The sequence below is a fragment of the Pleurodeles waltl genome, chromosome 1_2 (genome assembly GCF_031143425.1).
Source record: "Pleurodeles waltl isolate 20211129_DDA chromosome 1_2, aPleWal1.hap1.20221129, whole genome shotgun sequence".
In the NCBI taxonomy this organism is placed as follows: domain Eukaryota; kingdom Metazoa; phylum Chordata; class Amphibia; order Caudata; family Salamandridae; genus Pleurodeles; species Pleurodeles waltl.
Window position 1 is genome coordinate 448,803,710 of NC_090437.1, and position 21,641 is coordinate 448,825,350.

Consider the following 21,641-nt stretch of genomic DNA (forward strand, 5'->3'; position numbering starts at 1 on the left):
CCAGAGAACCTGGTTAGTAGGGGCCCTTGGCACTAACAGCTTCTAGGCTACACATATACCAGGCAAAAACTGGGGGCCCACCATGTCAAAAAGAGGCCTTTTCTCACACCCAACACCAGAAGAAGAGATTCACTGGACCCAAGAATGGCCCGAAGAGCCACAAAAAGCAAGAACTGAGGAGCAACACCTGACGTGGCCTCAGCCCTGCTGTCCTGCTCCCGACAGTTGCACTAAAGATGACTTGTCCTGCAGCTCTTCTGCCTCCAAAAGCCTTGGAGGATTGTCGGCACTTAAAGAAATAAACAAGATGTCCTGTGGAGTAGAGGACCTCTTTCCCTGAACAGAAGCAGGCACCAAAGAAGACTCATGAGTACTCCAGACTGCTAAGAACCTGACACCAGACAGCACCACTGCACCCGAAACCTCCCCCCCCCCCCCCCCCCCCACACACCCTACCCCTGAGTTGAAGTGGTCCAATGGTGCCAGCATGGTACCCAGGGCTGAAGCCCACCTTAGCTTTGCTAACAGTAGACTTCCCTACTCTGCCTGCAGCCTTTTTGTGCAGGCTCAGTCTCCCGCAATTGCCTCCGGTGACAAAAAACCTGCCTCAGAACTGTTCTGCACCCGAACGCCCTGACCTGTGGAGAAGAGAACCAAAGGTGTTTCTACCTCCCGAGCAGCACGAGCGCTGAACCCCCCTGGCCTCCAGTCCTTATGTGCAGTTTCTTTTCCCCAAGATGTTTCCCCTTGAAATCAGAGGGACATCAGAAGTCGTACAGGACCTCTGCACCCGGACACCCCAGCGCCTCCCAAGGTGACCTGTTGGTGCTGCCTTGGACAGTGCCCTGTACTTAAGTTAACCCAGGAGATTGGTCTTGTACGTTTTTGAGTACCCGTATGCAGTGCAAGTACTTATATCCATAGGAATTGCATTGCAGCATTAGTAAGTATTTTGCCTGTTCTCTTCAAAAGTGCATCAGTATTTATTTTATTAAAAGTATTCTGGCGTTGAAATATAATATAAACAACGTGACTATTTTTCTAACAATTGGCCTTGAGTTCCTTCTTGGTTGTCTCATTTATTGCCTCTGTGAGTACAGCAAATGCTTAGTATTACTCTCTGATAAGCCTAACTTCTTGGCCACACTACCACAAAAGAGAGCTTTTGGGATTCACTTTTAACCCTGTGAACCAATAAGGGTTGGACTAACTGCATATTGTCCCCTTACATTTGGTATACTACATAGCCAATAGCTAGCTTCCCACACTGCCCTACTATGGTTACCGACCCATACTCCTTTTCCTCATGTTAAATCTGGATTCTGAAATATCCAGCCATCAGCTTTCCACATTTACTCAAGGGTAGCTCATAGTGGGATGCAGAGTTAAGAGGCATGACATCTGCCAGTTGACCTGAAGGCCAGAGACCTGGGTGAACTCATTAAGGGTGGTTGTGATCGTCAATAGATTGGCTTGCTCATCCTGGACGTAGAGTAGAATGTCTGCATATAGATAGATGGTGTGTGTGATCAGAGCAGAATCCTCCCACGTTGCTCTCTCCTGCAAAGACCATTGGCCACAGGTTCCACTGCAAGAGCAAATGGGAACAGGGTCAGAGGACACCCCTGTTTAGTGCGCCGGCATGGATATCAGTCATCCCATTCAGATACGTACCCAGGGTGCATCATAGAGGAGTCGGATTATTTTCCGTGTTTGCTCACCTAGTGTCACATCAACTCGATTCCTCGGAGCTTGCTCATTGCTTTTAGAATGTCCACCTCCAGGCACAACCAAGTCTGAATGCCATTACAACTCTTTTCCGCCAAGTTGTGGTACAGTCTCGATGTGAAATTATGAACCAGGTTTTGAGGGCTTTTTTGTGAAAGGCTAAATAGTTGGGTTATTTAGATCATCTTTCTCCTCTGTAATGTTCCCTTTTCTAGCATAGGGACACCTTATTTAGGTAGCTGTCACAATATTTTTATATTCATTCATCCCTTTGCTTAATATCCTGGTTTCTGACAACATGTAGTAAAGATCTTTGACTACAGTGGAAGATCGCCAACTAATTCTCAGGCATCTGCAGCAGACTGTGGGGAAAAGCTTATGCTAAAAAAGTTTTCATATTTGATGTTGCTCAAAAGGACTCCAATAACTCCTTGTCACTCTTTCTTTGCTGCATAATTTAAACCATGTATCACATTCAGGTATGTTTAAGTTTTAACACGGTCAGTAGCTATAGCATATTCAATAGGTTTTACAGCAAGACAGATATTTCTGGCATTAGTAGTAGGCTTATAACATTTGTACATAAATAATGGACAAACCACAGTATAGTAAAAAAGAAATACATCCTTATCTTATAGCATAAAGGGATTTTGGTGTTATCAGTCCTATTCCCTGTGCTTCTGTTCCACCTGCTTTCTTACAGATGTCCCCCCTTAAATATTCATCCATCGTCTTAGTGACGAGACCGTCCTGCCCTGTAGGTATGTGCACAATGAGTTTATCACCTGGTTTATCTCCTTCAGGCTTGTTAATGTCTTCAAGCTAACGTTGTGTTGTAGGGCTCTGACCCACTAACCAGGACAATGCTGTATGTCTGACGGTAGTAACATTCTCATTAGTATAGAAATTTCCACTATATATTCCAAGAGGGCAGCTAGCCGGATGGTCTGAAAATTAGGAGAGCAGGAAGCATGGACAGAACAAAGATAGATAGGTAAAATCAGCATATGGAGTCTTATCTGTCACTTGTGGTCTGTGATATCGCACATTCTGGTTTGAAGTGTAGTTCAATAAGCGTACATCTAAAAGCAGTATCCAAATTCCACAGTAGACCTAGCAAACACATGATTGTATTTCCAATAGTGAAATAAGGTGAAATAAGGTGTTAGTGGATTAGTATTAGGCGTGGATGGTAGTACAATAAAAGAGTAGTAATGGCGCCATTCCTGGTAGGTTCAGTAAAGGTTTCAGTAATTTAATCGTAAAGTCAACCCCTGGTACTTATGGCATAAACAAGCTTAACTTGAGAAAATGTATAAAGCGTTTAGAAGTACCAAAACAATTAAAGAGACAACACAGTATAAAAACCACTCCAATTTATAAAAATGGAGAATAAATAAGTGAACAAAATGACAAAGATCCAGTAAGGGTAACCAGAGATATTAATTTTCAATGTTTTAAATAAAAATAGCACTGGAAAGTGTTAACCACAAGCAACTGGTTATGATGGATATGGGTAAGGTTTAAGGCAAACTGTGATAGACCATGGGTCGGCGATACAGGTCTGATTTGTCCGAGTCATAAGTAACCTTGAGACTTAAAAAAAAAAAAAAAAAACGTCGGAGAAGGAGAATCCAGCAGGGATAAGGCTGGATTCTTTTTTTTTAATTTCAATTATAATTGAAGGTTCGTCAAACTCAAATATGCCAACATTTCCTTCATATCAAAGTATAAGAATGCATCAACTTAAACATGCTGCCCCTTAGCTCTCCCCCACCCACCAATCAGATTACCATTAGCTAATATGTCATGTTCACTATGTAGATACATCCGGACTTCAATGATCACCACTAGGTATTGCCATTACTGAGTGGGTCATCTTCTCCCATCAGCCATCCATATCTTTATGTCCCAGGGGATGTGTCATTCGTGGTCCCCAGATATCTCTTGGTCTTCAGTCTTTAGGCAGTTCCTCCACATACAGTTCTAATTGAGTCTTACAATATGACATATCGGGCAGCGAACATGTCCTTGTAGGTGCAACTCTCACCCCAGTGGATAGCCACTCGGCGCTTCACCAGTAATAAGGTTATAAAACGATAACTAGCAGGTTGAATACTCTTGGTCAATCTCATCAAACATACTGTTGGATCCCACAATATTTGTTAAAGTACCATCTCACCCAGAGCTTCTGTAATTAGTCTCCAAAACATGGACACAGCCTCACACCTCCACGACACGTGAAGAAAGTCAGGTTCCTCCTCCACGCAGCATGTGCATGGAGCACCAGTCTGCGTGCATGGAGCATCAGTCTGCAGCCCACTTTTCTGAAGTTTCGTAGGGGTGTAATACATTTGAGCTAGATAATTACAATGTATAATTTGCAGTTTGCACAACAAAACACCAAGTCCTCTTCGCCTATGTCCCTCTCCAGTACTTCACACACTCTCCCTCGCTCTATCCATTTTCTGTGGGCTGTCTGTTTTGTAACGATGTGTAGCTTAGCTATTACGTGATGTCGTGTGTCGCTGGTGAGCAATATCTGTAAAGCATTGTGTGTGAGGGGCCCACGGGACCTGGGGATACAGTTAGTGCACCGAAGTATGCTGTCTGTGAAATGTAATTTGGGGTAGATGTCCCCCATTGTCTTTAACCCACCCTGTTGAATCATTTTCAGTGCAGTTTCTTCCTTTGTGAGTGAGATCCCCGGGTGGTGACACTAGGGTAGAGCTGCCACGTATAGTGGTAGTTTTCCGGCTAAGCACCCCAGTGTCTGCCAGGCATGCATTGTGAAGTGAATGGTATGAATCTCTGCACGTGAGATTCCCTCCCACCTGTGTGGCAGTGACGCCCGGAGTGGTACAGGATCAGCAGCATCATGCTGTACCGCACCATTTGGAACTTACTCATGCTCCACCTTCCAGTAGTGGGCTTGTGCGCATAGATAATGCAGATATAAGTCCGGGACAACAAAGCCTCACCTGTTGTATGACAGTGTGAGGAGGCTGCAACTGATTCTGGGCTGTTTCCCTGCCCAAACAAATATCAGTAAGAGGGATTAAACCTTTTGAAGAAGTGCAGGAGCAATATTATTGGAATGTTCAAGAAGAGATTTAAAAACCTCAGTAGCACCACCATTTTTACTACTGCTAACCTGTCCACCAGGGATAGTGGCAGGTATTTCCTTCGATCTGTTTGATCCCCCAGTTTCGAAATTTGCGTACCATAGTTGTGCTGGACCACCACTGAAGAATCTCTTTGAAGCCAGATCCCCAGGTATTTGACCGGGTCCATATCCCATTGCAGTGGGAAATCAATGGGACACTGCTAGGTATCCCGGGCAAGTGAAAATGTAGCTGATATAGACCAATTAATGCAGAGTCCAGCATAATATTAAAATCTAACATATTCTCTAATAGCTGGGGCCAGGTGGATCGAAGGCACCATGTCAGCATGCAACAAGATGCCTATTGGCTGCAGTTGAAACCTCAATGCCGCATCAGCATGTCTTTGGATTATGATACAGGCCAGATGTTACAGTGTAACCACAAACAGCAGGGGCGACACAGTAGGCACCACTGTTGCATGCCCCTGCCCACCAGAGGGCCATTTGAGGTGTGCCCGTTGACTCTCACACGCGCCATTGAGACTGTATATAACAGGCGTAGCCAGTGGATGTACTCCTCTGACACTCCCATGTATGACATAAAAGTGAACATATACTCCCATGCTATAGAATTGAATGCTTTAGCAGTGTCTAATAAGACGGCTGCCGCTTGCATGGAGGGCTCCAGCTAGAGAATTAAAGCAAAAATGGTGCGTAAATTGGCTGCCTCATGTATTTACGGTGGCCCCGTGAGCCACGGTAATACAATATCATCTAGATATTCTCTTATTTTGGCCATAGAAAGCTGTAGGTATTGCTTTATAAAGTTCAGAATAGAAATTCTGGAATGCTGATAGAATTGAGGATGCATCATAGTACTCTCTAGCTTCTGATGTCAACAATCCTGACTATAGAACCCTGTCCCATAGACTTACATAATTTTCCTCCCCTTGAGAGGAAGTGCTATTCCTGCTCTGCCAATTCTTGAAATGTCCTGTTTTGCATGTTGTGGCACTCCAGCTATGCCTTCTCAATATGAGGATGTCTCCCTGTACAGGAGCCACTTTCAGAGGTGACAGCAATATGATGAACCCTGACTGCACTGGTGATGTTACAGTTGTTGGGGCCTTCTCTGCTTGCCGGAGGCCTGTCCTCATGCTGTGGTCCAGAAGGGGCTTTACAGACCCACAGGGTTGCTCTCCATGGCCCACAGGTATCCTTGTTATCGTGGCCCCGCTCACCGGGGCAGTCTCTGGTTCTGTGGTGCATGCTAGCTGGCCTCTGCAGCAGGCCACGCTGTCAGCCGCTCCACTTTGCTTTCCACCAGCACAGCCTCCTGCTCACCTCCACAAGCATTGTAGCTGCACTCTGCGTTTCTCTACGAGGGCCTTCAGCATCCAGCAGGCCCTCACTTCCCAGTGCCAGGCACCAATCCGACCGCCAGTGCCTGCACTTCTCATTAGCAACGCTGGTGCGCCATTACTGTAGCTCGGCTGTTAATTTCTCACTCTGTGCTGTTTGTCTGTTCTTTTTTTTTTGCCAGCGGGGCGGGATCTTTGGTTCGCATATGTCCCGATTGGCCTGCCGATGTCAGGATTTTGGGCGGATTATCGATCCTGGCCTGCTGAGCAGCACTACTGTGAAGCCATCTTACAGACATCAACCAGTCGACAACACACTGTCGACTAGCTTGTCGACAGTGGGTTGATGAAGGATAAGGTCTCTGTAAAGCTGTTGACTAGGTGGGAAAAGTCTGGAGTTTGTGTCCAGGAACTCATCAGCATAGGTTGGATATTGCTAGACATTGAGCCCCTTAAAGCGTTCTACCTTCAGACTTACTCTTTTCTGGTGGATTTCCTTAGTGGGGGGAGGCTGCAGATCGTTGCTTAGTTTGGTGTCTGATGCCACTCTGTGTTGGTTCCACTGAAACAGACTTGCTGTTACAGAGAAGAATGTAGTCTTCCTGTAACAGGGTAGGCTTCTTTAAGGTAATTAAATTCCTGGGCATAGCCCAGATGATCACCCTGGTGGAGGAACAGAACACCTCCCCACACCCAAGGTCTTTGTCTCAGCCCTGGGAGCAAGTTCTTTCCTAATTAAGGAGCTATTTAGTTCTTCAGTGAAAGTTGCAAAGGTAAGTAAAATACCCCACGCCAGAGCCCAGGAAAGCAGGAGTAAAATACATCGTTTCCTAAAGCACACTAGAAGTCGTGGTAGAAGACAATGCAAGAACCAGAAGACGCCAATTATGAATTCCTGGACCTGAAGACCTGTGGAAGAAGGGGACCAAGTGCAAGAAGCACTGAAGAGTCCAGGGAGAACAGGAGCCCCTGCTAACCCAGATGAAGGTGCAAAAGTAGAACCACCAGTGAGAAGACAGCCAGTATTGCACCCAAAAAAATAGATGCGGGTTCCTGGTTGGTGCAGAAGATGTCCCACGCCGGATGGATGAATGCAGTCTGGTTTGCGTCGCTGGATTTCGGCAACAAGCCTTGGTAAACACAACTCGCGTTTTGTGAAAAATGGCACTGCCCGGGCCCAGGAAGGACCAGGTCGACTCTACCCAGGAGGGGGAGCAACTCACAGAGCCCTCTGAAGACCAGGCAGCACGAACAGGAGTCCTACAGCATGGGGACAAAGGAGTTACAAATGGCTGTCATCGCAGCACTACACAAAGGCATCCCACGCCGCCGGAGAACAACTCAGGGAGCTGAGTGTCGCAGGATAGAGTGCTGGGGACCTGGGCTTATGCTGCGCAAAAAGGAAGTCTTGGAGAAGCGAACAGAAGCCCTAGGAGCTGAAAAAAAAACGCAGTGCACTGGGATACTGTCTGGCACGAGGAGGCAAGCTCTTACCTCCACCAGATTTCGACAGCTGGACCTTTGGACAGTCAGGGTCACTTCAGTCCACCAGGCGTGTTCCAGGATCCATGCTCGTTGTCAGGAGAGGGGATCCAGAGTACCGGTTGTTGCTGCAGAGAAGCACCTGCTGAAACAGGGAAGTGACTCCATCACTCCCCGGGAGATTCCTTTGGTTCTTCTTGTGCAGGATGAAGACAGGCAGTCCTCTGAGCGTGCACAACCTGGAAACTATTGCAGTTGCTGGCAGGAGCTGAAGTTACAAAGTCGCAGACGTCGTCTTTGCTTCTTTGTTGCAGTTTTGTAGAGTTCCTTAGAGTCCCTGGAGCAGTCGGCAGTTGATTCTTCATTAGAAGTAGTAGTAAAGGAACCAGAGGATTCCTGCTGGAGTCTTGCGATTCGAATCTGAGGAAACACCCACAGGAGAGACCCTAAATAACCCGCGGGGGGGTTGGTCATCTAACCAGGTATGGACCTATAATGAAGTCACCTGCTTGCACTGGCCACTCTTATGCTCCCAGAGTTCCCTGAATATCCTGAAAACAAGATGGCAGAACCAAGGGACACTCTGGAGGAGCTCTTGGCACCACCCCTGGGTGGTGATGGACAGAGGAGTGGAGTGGTCACTCCCCTTTCCTGTGTCCGGTTCCGTGCCAGAGCAGGGACTGGGGGGTCTGTGAACCGGTGTAGACTGGATTATTCAAGGAGGGCACCATCTGTGCCCTTCAGAGCATTTCCAGAGGCTCTGGGAGGTTACCCCTCTCCTAAAGGGAAATGCATTATTCTGCCTTTCTGAGATTGAGCTGCTCAAGCCCCAGGAGGGCAGAAGCCTGCTGTCTGAGGTGGCAGCAGCTGGGCTGCAGTGAAAACCTCAGAAAGCTGGTATGGCGGTGCTGGGGGTCCATGGTGAAGCCCCCGGGGTGCATGAAATTGGCCCCTCAATACCAGAATCAGATTGGGGGTACAATTCCCAGTTGTTAAACACCTCACATGGCCATGTTTGGAGTTACCATTGTGAAACTACATACACGTATTGACCTATATGTAGTGCAGTTACAATGGCGTCCCGCACTCATGAAGTCCAGGAAAATGGTCCTGGATGACGTGGGGGCACCTCTGCTAGTGCAGGGGTGCCCTCACACACAGGTACTATGCACCTAGCCTTCAGGGTCTGAAGGTTAGACATGTAGGTGATTTATAAGTGACCTGGTGCAGTGAAAATGGCTGTGAAATAGTGTTTACACTATTTCTCTCAGGCTGCAATGGCAGTCCTGAAGAAGTGTTTGTATGAGCTCCTTATGGGTGGCAGAAGAAATGCTGCAGCCTTAAGGATCTCCTGGAACCCAGTGCCCTAGGTACCATATACTAGGGACTTATAAGGGGGGTCCAGTATGACAATTTGGATTGGAATACTGGGTTACCAGTATGTAACTACAAATTTGGAATTAGAGAGCACATAAAAACTAGAGTTCTGGTTAGCAGGACTCCAGTGACAGTCGAGCATACTGACAAATTAGTAAAACATACTGACATGTAGGCCACAAACTATGAGCACTGGGGTCCTGACTAGCAGGATACCAGCGAGACAGTAAAAACACACTGATAAACAGGCCAAAAATGGTGGTAACCATGGTAGACAGCGGCTACTTTCTCGCAGATATATAATTATATTTAATATGTCCCAATGCTTTCCTGCATAACCGCTAACCCTGCTACAGTGGAAAAAAACATTTTATGGTCTTGTCACTGTAAGGACGTATGCAACCTTAAACTTTTGTATATCTGACTTTGAAATACCATGCAACCTGCTTTATTTGGCATTTAACGCCTACTTAGGGGTGGCCTGTTAATATTTGAAAAGTTTAGGCCTGTCTATATGTGTTATTTTGGCAGGTTAAAATTGCAATTGAAAACTGTTTTGACAGACTACAGTGGTGGGACTGCATTCTCGGTTTGCACTGTCATTCTAATGGAGGCAAAATGTGTGCTGCAGTCTAGTACTGACATTTAACTTGAGTTCACTGAGTACACTTTGTACCATACATTAGGGTCTTATACATAAGTTTAATAAGCCAATATTGCCATGTTTTAATGGTGAGGACACATGCACAAGGGCCTGGTTCTTTAAGTTCCAGAGCACAGTCTCAGGAAAACACAGCAGCATCAGTCAAAAAAATGGGAATGGTAATGCAAGAAATCATTTTCCTTCATTAAGGGATGAAAGAGAAGCTTGTACTAAACATTCCCAATGATGGCAATTTTTTTTTTGCTAGGAGTAAAACACTCCATTAGACAAAGATAAGATCCTTTCCAACGCATACAAAATGCATTAATTCAAATACTTTTATAGAGAAAAAAAAAGTGTTTTAACAGCAACATCAGCAATACCTTTACAACCCTTCTGCCAAATAAAGGGTTTTGTTCAGAATTAAACTATGCCTTACTCCTAGAACACCAACCAGCTTTCATTTGAACAACCATGTTATACTTCCAACTTTCTTGCTGTGTGCTGATTGTTGGCTGCGGATATCACCCTGTGATGTGTGATTGTCAGGTTTTTACATGGATAGGTCTAAAGATTTCAGATATTCTGATCAATTTGTTTTTTGTTTGGCACCATCAATAAAGGTCAGTCATTGGCAAAGTAAGGAGCTAATGTTGCTCTGAATTGCAGCATGCCTTTACCTGTGCCGTTTAAAGGTAGACATGCCAGATGTAGTCTGACTCCACCAGAAGTATGTCAGCCACAGGTGCTGTTTGCGGGTGCCCTGTTGATGGACATTTGAATGGCAGCACTGTGGAAGTAAATGCATTACTTCATGGAGTATTACTGCCTATACATCCAGTTGAAGTTGGAAGCAGAAGTGGGGACACGTTACGCCTCCTACCATGTTTAATTCAGGTGAGACTTATTTCTGCTTTTCACTGAGCTGATTCGTTGTAAATGCTTTTCTAGTCTTAATTCAAGCATTCAAATCTATGAAATATACAATGCTGGAGAAGAAAGTTATGTTTTTACCTATAGTTAAGATTAAATTGCAACTATTCCTCCTTTAATAAAGTTCTTAATTATACATTTGACTTCGAAAATCTGAACTACAGAAGCCTCTAGGATTAGGGAGTTGAGCTCTGTCTTTATCCTCATTAGCCATTGTTTAATCCACATATTGAGATGGAAAGGCTGCATAAAGTGCATATAAACATTGCTGGCCAGCATCATGTCATTGGTTGACATCGCTTCCTGCAAGACAGCACAAACTCCTTGATTTACAGTACCTCTTATTGGACATGAGCACAGTAGGGGCAAAACCTGTTACTGTTTTTCACTACGGTTTCTCTTCAGATCTTCATACTTGCCCGCCACCCACCAACCATTACATTATTTTTCCAAATGTTCTGCTGGTGTGTCCTAAGACAAGCCCAGGCAATCCCTTAACGGTCCCCTAATTTTATTGTACTTCCTCCTCATATGACACTTTCCTGCTTCCATGCAGTGATCCATACGTCTGCCATCTCACCATGCTGGGCACACCTAATTCCTCCATTCCCACATTAACATATTTTCTTATTGTGACCATCTTGCAGAGGTTTAGCTTATGCAAGACTGGTGGAATGTTAAAAACGTTTTTATTATCACACCATTTGTTAGAGAGGATTTCTACTCTACAAGAATGGAACGTTAATTTACGAAAGGCACTAACGCTGGAGTTACAGGTAACATTCATGTTCCCATATTATATATCCTGTATGTCCGAGACATGAGGGGTAGGATGTGTTGGCATGTGTTGCACCACAGTGTTCTGGAGGTATGTGTGCTAATGTCGTCCTCCCATCGCTTCTCAGTCTCCGTTGTGTTGTGCAGTTTGCCAACATTTTTGTCTTAACACATTGGGACCATCAGTGAGAGAAACAATGTTGTGGCAGAAATTCTTATTCCTTTCTAATGGATGCAGGTTCTGCCATATTGCTGGCATTTATAGCATAAGTACCTTATGCCTCAGCGCTAAGCGGGCCTCGTGGCCATGTCAGACAGCTCATGTCCACTTTATTTTCTGTAAAAGTTACACTAAATGGTCACATACTTTCGATGTTTTGCTAACATATCTGGAGGTGTGCCTGTGCGCACACTGTTCTCTTCAAGGACACCATTCCCCAAGGATACAGTACCACTCTATTTTCTTCACTGCTCAGGTAAAGGTTGCTTATGTGGGTCTGTTTAAGGTATGCCCTCAAGACGCCATACTAATTATAATGTATTGTATGATGTGGAATGTCTCTAGGGAGCACAACAAACGGCTGCAGCAGCTAGTCCGTGATTGCGTTATGCAGTTTTTTATCCAGGTGAAGTTCTTCTGACCCTCCTTTAGTAGTACACACCTCTGATTATGCCTGTAGTGCAGAGATTATCATGTAGAAAGCTGTGTTGAGTATGCGTGACAGGTGGAGAGTGTCTGTGTAGGAGGCTGGCCTGGTTTGTAGTGGGTACCGTCACCTTATACCAGATCCAGTTATCCCTTATTAGTGAAGTAGTAGTGTTCTAGCAGCTTAGGCTGATAGAGGTAGCTATAGCAGAGCAGCTTAGGCTGAACTAGGAGACATGCAAAGCTCATGCAATACCACTTATAGTTACATAGTACTTATACACAAGTAAAGACAATACTCAGTGTTACCAGAAATAAAGATATTTATTTGGGTGACGCAGTACTAAAAATATCTTAGACAATACTCCTTCTGGAGCTAAGACACCAAAATTAGACAAGTAAATAGTCATAGAACAATGCAAACAGTAGGAACTCCTATAGAATGCAATGGGAGAAAATAGGTCTAGGGGCAGCACAAACCATATACTAAAAGTGGAATGCGAATCACAAATTCCCCCCCCCCCCCCCCTAAACAAAGTGTAGTGTGTGCAGAATCGCTGGGAGAGTAAGAATACAGTAATGGTAAGGTAATTACCCCACCCCAGAGCCAAGAAAAGCAGGAGTAAAGTACTGCAAGTTTCCTTAGGACACACTACACCTCGTTTTGGGATTTTGCAGCAGCCAACCAAGTCTTCAAAGAACTGCTGGATTATTGGACTTGAAGACCTACAAAGGAAGGGGACCAAGTCCAGAAGTCGAAAGAAGATCCAGGAAGGACAGAAGCCCCTGCCACCCCAGAAGAGGGTGCAAAAGAAGAGTCCCTGGATAGTAGAAGACTGCAGAAATGCACCCTAGGAAGATGCCAGCAGGTTCCTTCATGATGCAAAAGATGTCCCACGACGTTAAGATCGTTGCAGACGAGATTTCTTGTTTGAAGTTGCCAACAAGACTTGGCTATGACAAAAGTGCGTTTTGCGTCAAAATGGCGCTGAATGGAACCAGGAGGGACCTGAACTCTGTGTGAGGAGGAAGTGGGGGCTCTCAGCACTTTGGAGAGCCCTCAGGATGCCAGCCAGCACCCCCAGGAGTCGCAGAATCTGGGTTCAAAGAAGGTGCAAAACGCAGTTGGTGCAGCACAACAAAGGAAGGTCCCACACCGCTGGAGAAAAACTCAGTGAGTTGAGCGTCGCAGGATGGAGTGCTGGGGACCTGGCCCAGGTTGTACACGAAGGAATTTTGCAAAGAGTGCACAGAGGCCTCAGGAGGTGAAGAAGACGCACTACACAGGGGTACCATTGCTCTCAGAGAAGGCAAGGTCTTACCACCTCCAAATTGAGTCAGCAGGACCTCAGGACAGTCTGTCGATGTCCACCCTCTGTGTCCTTAGGAGCACGCTTGTAGCTGGGAGAGGAGTCCCTGGGTACCGGTTGTCGTCTTGGAAGGTGCCTGCTTGGAGCGGGGGAGTGTCTCCGTCACTCCACTGGAGATTTCTTCAGTCCTTCTGGTGCAGGATGAAGAAAGGGAGTCCCCAGAGCGTGCACACCGTGGAAACTGTTGCAGTTGCTGACTTGGAGCTGAGGTTGCTGATAAAGTGTCTCTTGTAGACACTTTGTTGCAGTTACAGCGTTTCTTGGAGCAGGCTGCAGTTGATCCGAGGTCAGAAGAGTCTGAAGTTGTTGCAGAGGATTCCTGAAGGAAACTTTCACGCAGAATCTGAAGATGAACCCACAGGAGAGACCCTAAATAGCCCTGATAGGGGGATTGGCTACCTTATCTGGTATGGACCTATCTGGAGGGGTCTCTGATGTCACCTGCTGGCACTGGCCACTCAGAGCCCTCCAATGGCCCCCCACACCTTGCAAAGCAAGATGGCTGAAGTCTGGGACACACTGGGGGAGTTCTGGGCTCCACCCCTGGGGTGATGGACAGGGGAGTGGTCACTCCCCTTTCCTTTGTCCAGTTTCGCACCAGAGCAGGGGACAAGGGGGTCCCTGAACCGGTGTAGACTAGTTTATGCAAGGAGGACACCATCTGTGCCCTTCAAAGCATTCCTAGAGTCTGGGGGAGGCTGCCCCTCCCCAGCCTGTAACACCTATTTCCAAAGGGAGAGGGTGTAACACACTGCTCTGAGGAAATGCTTTGTTCTGCCTTCCTAGGACTGGGCTGCCGAGACTCCAGGAGGGCATAACCCTGTCTGTGAGGTGGCAGCAGCTGTAGCTGCAGTGCAAGCCTCAGAGAGCTGGTTTGGCAGTACTGGGGGTCCATGGTGGAGCCCCCAGGATGCATGGAATTGGCTCCCCAATACCAGATTTGGAATGGGGGGACAATTCCATGATCTTAGACATGTTACATGGCCATATTCAGAGTTACCATTGTGAAGCTACATATCGGTATTGAGCTATATGTAGTGCACACATGTAATGGCGTCCCCGCACTCACAAAGCCCCGGGAAACGGCCCTGAACTATGTGGGGGCACCTGTGCTGGTACAAGGGTGCTCTCACTCTTAGTAACTTTACACCTAACCATCAGCAAGTTAAGGTTAGACATATAGGTGTCTTATAAGTTACTTAAGTGCAATGAAAATGGCTGTGAAATAGTGTGTGCACTATTTCACGCAGGCTGCAATGGCAGTCCTGTATAAGGGTTTGTCTGAGTTTGCTACGGTTGGCAAAGGAACTGCTGCAGCCCATATGGATTTAGTAAAGAATTGTTTCTAATGCCTCTGTTAGTAGCAGATTAGATGCCTATGAGTGGGGGTTAACCCAAAGATGTGCACCTGATCTGCTGGACTGATATGGCATTGCTGCTCATCTGCAGTACGATATAAGGTATGGAACTTAAGTGACTAGTCACTCTATTGTTGACAGATTAATATTTGGTGTTCTCTGGAATAAAATCTCTCCTCCCCAGAAGCTGTCACTTCAGTTTTCAGTCTCTTACATCACTGGTCTTTTGTGGTGTCAAGCTTTGATATGTTTTGCCCTCCTCTCAGCTGTTTCTCATAGTTCTTACTGGGCAGTCGACAATTTTTCTTCAGTTTTAGTAAATAATTGTTTCTAATGCCTCTGTACATAGCAGGTTAGGTGCCTATGAGTGGGGTAACCCAGAGATGTACACCTTGTCTACTGGACTGATATGGCATTACTTCTTGTTGATATGCAGTACTTTGTCAGTGGAGTCAGGTGAAGTTCGGAGTAATGGCCAGTGCTGTACACAAGAACATTTTACGGAGGTACAGATCCTTGAACTTTATCTAAACCATTGTAGTCCATGTGGTAGAACACTCAACCTTTGCAGACGAGACCCTGGTTAAAGTCCAAACTAATGAATTTATTTCGTTTAACGGTTCTCTCAGTCCCACCATCACTCAAATCATGAAAAATCACGGTCTTACCTGTTTTTCTTTGAAGCTAATCAATGATTTTGAGTTAATAAGCGGGATTGTATTAAAAACATTTTGTTCTTGCGATGTTTACACACAGGTTTCTAGGTATAAAGTTTTGTCTTTGGAGTAATTCACATCAGCGTGACTGAGTGTTAAGCATGTGATGTAGAAAATAAACAAGCATTTTCAATGAAGTGGGTCTTGCGTTTGCAAGAGTTAGAGCGATTGATGTTGTAACTGACAATGTCTTTTACCCATGTGTTTTGGTGTGGAGTGGATGTATGTGATTTGAAGTGGAATTGTGGGTTGAATCGGAATTGTTAGTTGTGGAATTGTGGATTGATATTATGTGGCATGGTGAATAGACGGAGGTGAGAGCTGCACAGAATAGATAGAAAGCAAGATTGCTAGGAATGGGTGAGATTTTAGCCCACCTTAAGTTGTATGTATCTAGCGTTGCTGTTTGGGCTGGGTCAGAAGGCTATTCCATTTCATACCCACTTATCAGATAATGTTAAGCAAAGCAACCTCAACTTGATTCTACACCTGCACGCTTTCTGGCAGTTGTTGCTGAGACAATGTTTACATTTGCAGGATTTAGCGATCTGCAACATCTTTAGGGCCCACACCACCACACAAGCTAGTCCATCAGCAGCTTAAAAGCTGGAATCCCAGCTGGAGGTCCACTGAAAACCTCGGCTTGTGCTCACCCAAGTGCCTGAAACGGGCACATCCCATTGGTTACTTGAGTTGGAATCTAGCAGCAAACCAGGACTCAATATTCTCCCCCCCCCCCCCCAAATTCAGTTCACTGCATAAAACTACAGACAAACCCATTAAATTTGCCAAATCTCCTGCAACCAATCTTGAAGGCACAGAGAAAAATACAGGTTTCACCAGGAATAAGACTGTGCAATATTAATATCAGCGGCTCATGTAGTAAGAAGACAACATCCACCATATTAGGAGACCTGTCTGGAGCAGCAGTGCTTCCAATTCCATCGGACCCACAGTAATGGACCAAACCGAGCACCAGCACTTATTTTTGAGAACCGGCGCGTACTTTTCTGCCTCAAGCATTTATTGTGAGCATAAGACACATGGGAAAGACGGAGGAAGAGAAAAATGAAAAAGCATCACAATGAGAGGAAGCGTAAAGCTGCAGGAGTGAGAAAGGAGCAGGAAGGGGCTGTAAATGGATTGAAGAGGCCAGAGATGGCTTGAGGATTACACTGCCTCAGTATTGTGTTCGTACATTTAATTGCAGTTGCCCCGTATTTGAGGAGGGCTTTGGGCACCGGCATGTTTTTATTTACAAATTGAGCACAGGGGGCAACATAGGTTACAACAATACCATATTAATTAAAATTCTTACATCAAGATGCAGCTCTCCTTACAGTTTCCACCTTTGAATGGGCATTGTGGCACTCCATAAATGCAACGAGTTGGAGACCAAAAATGCTAATTTATTGCATTAAAAAGGTGAAGCAATCTTTGAGTGAAGCCCTCATCCATACACACACACACACACGCCTTCTCCCTCCTCCCCCCCCCCCCACCCAAAAAATAAATAAAAAATCAGGTATTGACACAATGTAATGAAGCACATTCAGGCAGTCCCCAAGCAAACTTTGTAGCACCAACCTCACCTGGGTATCTGCTTTCAATGAATGCTGCAAGGCTGAGCAGTTTCAGAGCAGACAGTCCACCTTTTTAGAATCATGGACATTTTACAAGCACCTTTACCACAATCTAGAATCAGTTTTTCACCTAAAGTAATTGTCTTCAAGAAGCGGAGGCCTTGCACAAGCTAGTGTGGGCAAGCCTGCAAGATGACTGAACTTGTGTCTTCGGAGTCCGCGTCACAAGCACCACTTGAAGCATTAGTGTTAGAACTGCTAGCCCATCTTCAATGTCTACAGCTGCCCCACCCCACCCCCTCCCCCCCACCCCCGGGTATATGAGCTGCACTGCTGACCAATATGTTCTTATCTATCACTTTGATTTATGCAAGGAGTGGGTGTTGCAAAATAATGCTCTGTTGGTGGTAACACACCTGAGCTACTAACCTTTGCCAGAAACTCCTCCTTTGAACCCACTGAGAGACAGTGTTCATGCGGGCAATTCACTGTTGAAGGAATTGCAAGAATATTAAAAGTTAAGTACACTAAAATTATATAAACAAACAAGCAATTTAACTGGCCAGACAAGCGAAGTGAAACATTTGCTTCATGTTTGGGTTACAGAAAAAAAGTTAACCAAGCATGCGAGATATAAAACAGAGTTGCAGCGGTGCTCTGAATTTTCTTATCTCCTATTACAGTTCTGTGTTTCGGATTGTTTCAGTAGACTCTAGCGCATGTAGGCTTTCTTCTGTTTCTGTGATTGGTGTGTTCTCTCCACGTTTCATCCTTTTATGCCCACACTTAACTCTCCTTGCATTTCTATGGATACCAGTATCTCTCTGGACTCGCTGACGGCAAAACATCAAGATGGCTGCTAGATTAGTCCCATCAATGTGGATGTGGCGTAATGGCAAGAGCAGCCAACTTTTAAACTGGGGAACCAGGTTCAAGTCTCAGAAGGATGCTGAACATCGTGTGATTGTTAGGAAGAAATAAAAATGAAACATAAAGTTTGTATCAGGAAGGGGAATCAGTGGTTTCGGGCATGAAAGGCGTCCTCTAGCGTTTGATCTCGTTCTTTGACTGTTGAATGCTTAGCAAATGTGACTGCATAACAGCATGATTTACAGCCCTGTTTACAGAAATGGTGTTGAAGTGAGGAATGTTCTACAAAGGGAAAAGGAAGCTTCCCCAAACATGAACAGGAAACTAAGAAAACAATTGTCCTCCAAAGAATAGTTCCTGCTCCGTGGGAGGAAACAAAGACGAAAGGAGGGACAAAGAGGCAGGACTGATCACTAGCAATCATCAATTTTTTAAGGACACTGAAACAAACAAATGAAAAGCACTGGGCAGTGGTTAAGCCCACACATAAGTATATACTAAAGTATATACAAGAGGTTGAAAACTCGACCTAAGAAGCATATTATGAGACCATGGCACCTTGTCTGTCTGCATAGAATCCTAACTGTAAAAGAAACCTTCCTTCTACATTTTTGGGCACGTTTGTGCGTATTTTGTATTCAGATTGTATTCAATATGTCTTCTGTATAGGGTATTGTTAGAAATGGGGTTCCACGCTGTCCAAGTAGGGACCCTCACTCTAGTCAAGGGAGTCATACATCTAAGATAACTCCTACTCATCCCCTTCTTAGCTTGGCACGAGCAGTCAGGCTCATTTCCGAGGCAACGTGTAAAGTATTTGTACACACAGTAACACAGTGAAAACACCACAAAGGTACTCCCCACCAGTTTTGAAAAATAGGCAATATTTATCTGAGCAAAACCGGACCAAAATGTCAAGAATACAGCACAACCAAAGATACAAATTTTCAAAGCATACATTTTGGTAAAGCACTTAAACACAATAGCGCCAACTGGGGCTATCATGACATCTTGGCAGAGTCATTCCCAGCAGTTCGACACCACTCGCGAGGGAGTTCGGGCCGGTCACGAAGTCGCACGGACCCCAGGCACAGTACCTTGAAAAGTGAGGAAACAAAGACGTTGCATAGAGTCTGGAAGGTGAGGTGCCGCTGGTGCTTCTTTACTGCTACCAGGGAGGTGAGGCGAGGCATTGGTTCCCTACTTCGAAGCAGGGGAGGTGATATGTTGGTTCCTTACAGTTGCAGGGGAAGTGATGAGGTGTTGGTGGCGAGGCATTGACTCCTTATGATCCGGCGGGGTTGGTGAATCCAGTGAGGCATCGATTTTGTGGTGTTGTGATCACACCACGGGGGCCACAGGTGCTGCAGCAGCGTTGGGAGCCACAGGTGTCAGGTACACAGCACTCTGAACTCACGCTGTGGCGTGACTTCAGAGGTGCTGTCGAAGCATCAGTCCTGCGGTGTCAGTTGCAGTCATTTCACTTAGCAGGGACCACAGCTCTGCTACAGACAGCAACACGGAGTCAGACAGCGGCACTGGTCTGAATGTGCTTGTTTATTCTTGGTTACACCAGAACTCACTATGAAGGGCCCAGGAACTGGATTTGGCACCACTTGGCAGTCAGGACTCTCAGCAAGAGAGCCAAGGTGCTGGCAGATGAAGACTTTGATGTCCCTGAGGCATCTAACAGGATGCAAGCTCAGTCCAAGCCATGGGAGAACCTTTGGAAGCAGGAATGTTGAGAGGAAAGTCCAGTTCTTTCATTCCCATGACAGACGCAGCAGGCCAGTGCAGCAAAGCACCAGGCAGAGTGGCAGTCCCTCCTACAGCATCCAGCTCTTCTTCCTGACAGAATGTTCTCAGTCCAGAAAATTCTAACTTTGTGGGGTCAGAGGTCCAGTACTTATACCCATTTCTTTCTTTGAAGTAGGCACACTTCAAAGAGAAGTCTTCGTAGTGCACAAGACCCTGTCTTTCCTGTCCTGGCCCCAGACACACTCCAGGGGATTGGAGACTGATTTGTGTAAGAACAGGTACAGCCCTTTTCAGGTGCAAGTGTCCTCTCCGTCCACCACTGTAGCTCAAGAAAGACCCATCAGGATATGCAGGGCACACCTCCGCTCCATTTGTGTGACTGTCTAAAGTGAATGTAAAAACAGTCTGTCATCCTGACCTAGACGTGTATTCCACAGGCAGGCAGAGGTACAGAATGGTTAAGCAAGAATATGCCCACTTTCTAAAAGTGGCATTATTAAACTTACAATTTAAAAACCAACTTCACCAAAAGAGGTATTTTTAAATTGTGAGTTGAGAGACCCAAAACTCCATATCTCCATCTGCTCCCAATCGGAAAGTACACTTAAAAGGTATTTCAAGGCGATCCCCATGTTACCCTATGGGAGAGATAATCCTTGCAATATTGAAAAACGTGTTTAGCGGTATTTCACTATCCGGACATGTAAAATACCAGTACATGTCCTACCATTTTAAATACACTGTACCCTGCCGCTGGGGCTATCTTGGGCCTACCTTGGGATGACGTAAATGCAGTAAAATGGGGACGGTGTGCACCTGGCAAGTGGGTGCACATGCCAGGTCGAAATGGCAGTTTAAAACTGCACTCAGGCACTGCAATGGCAGGTCTAAGGCATGTTTGCAGAGCTACGCATGTGGGTGGCGCAATCAGTGCTGCAGGCCCACTAGTAGCATTTGATTTACAGGCCCTAGGCTCACCTGCCACACTCTGCTAGGGACTTATTTGTAAATCATATATGCCAATTATGGATACGCCAATCACCAAAAACAAATGTGTTCGATGTAGTAATAAATTGTAATTCTATTTATATAGTGCTTACTACCCCTGAAAATCACACTGCAGCATAAATAATTACAGTTCAAATGCCAGTACAGCATCTACAAGTGTTTGGTGAGCACCCTAAACTATTGTTTCTTGACATCTTTGCGCAGTTTTTTGTACCTGATGCAGAAAAATGTTCCCTAATTTTTCCTATTGCAGTAAGTAGGGTTTAAACAATGGAGAAACCTTTCTTACTGAGTTGGTTTATGTGAAGGAATTCAGTGTATTGCTGTAGTATCCGTTTGGATTCCCATTTATAAAGATACCAATGTATTGGTGGATGGCACCTGCACAGTAAACCATTTAAATTACAATATTTATACTACACTGTTTTTTACACAACATGAGCATTAAGAACAAAGTAGTCAATGTTATGCGATACTTGCAATGCCAAATTATGACCACGGGAAAGGAAGAGTGTCCTCTTATTCTTCTGCCTTTCTAACTTTTGTGGTGTTCTCACCCCATTCTTGCATGGAGTGGGCATTGAAGTTGTCAGTGCTACACTGGGAACCTTCTTGTACATAAATTACTACACCATAGCTGCTCTTACCAGTGCAGGTCAGAAACCTTCCTGTCATTTTGTTCACCAAGGAAACTGCTGCATTTGAGCAATGATTTTAAGTGTATTCTAGGGTGTCCAATCCAATGTTGAACATCTCTTTAAAACTAGTGTTATTTTTCGTAGGCACTTACTGAAGAAAAAGGAATTTATGATAGATGTGGCAGCAGAAATATGTATCTAAATATCAGTGTGAATACCCTTAAGAAGCTGCGTGATCACAATTTATCTTCAGATAGTAAGTAACTCGCATGTTTCTCACGTATGAA

At 45.3% G+C, this 21,641-nt stretch overlaps 1 protein-coding gene across 2 annotated transcripts in view; it reads left to right on the forward strand.

Annotated features, from left to right (window-relative positions):
* LOC138300865 (RNA exonuclease 1 homolog) overlaps window positions 1-21,641 on the forward strand; it is a 1,124,016-nt gene that overhangs the window by 330,326 nt on the left and 772,049 nt on the right. For both annotated transcript variants that reach the window (XM_069240707.1, XM_069240715.1), the window contains exon 7: window positions 21,499-21,610. In XM_069240707.1, the coding sequence (XP_069096808.1) occupies window positions 21,499-21,610 (112 nt within the window). The remainder of the gene's footprint in view (window positions 1-21,498; window positions 21,611-21,641) is intronic.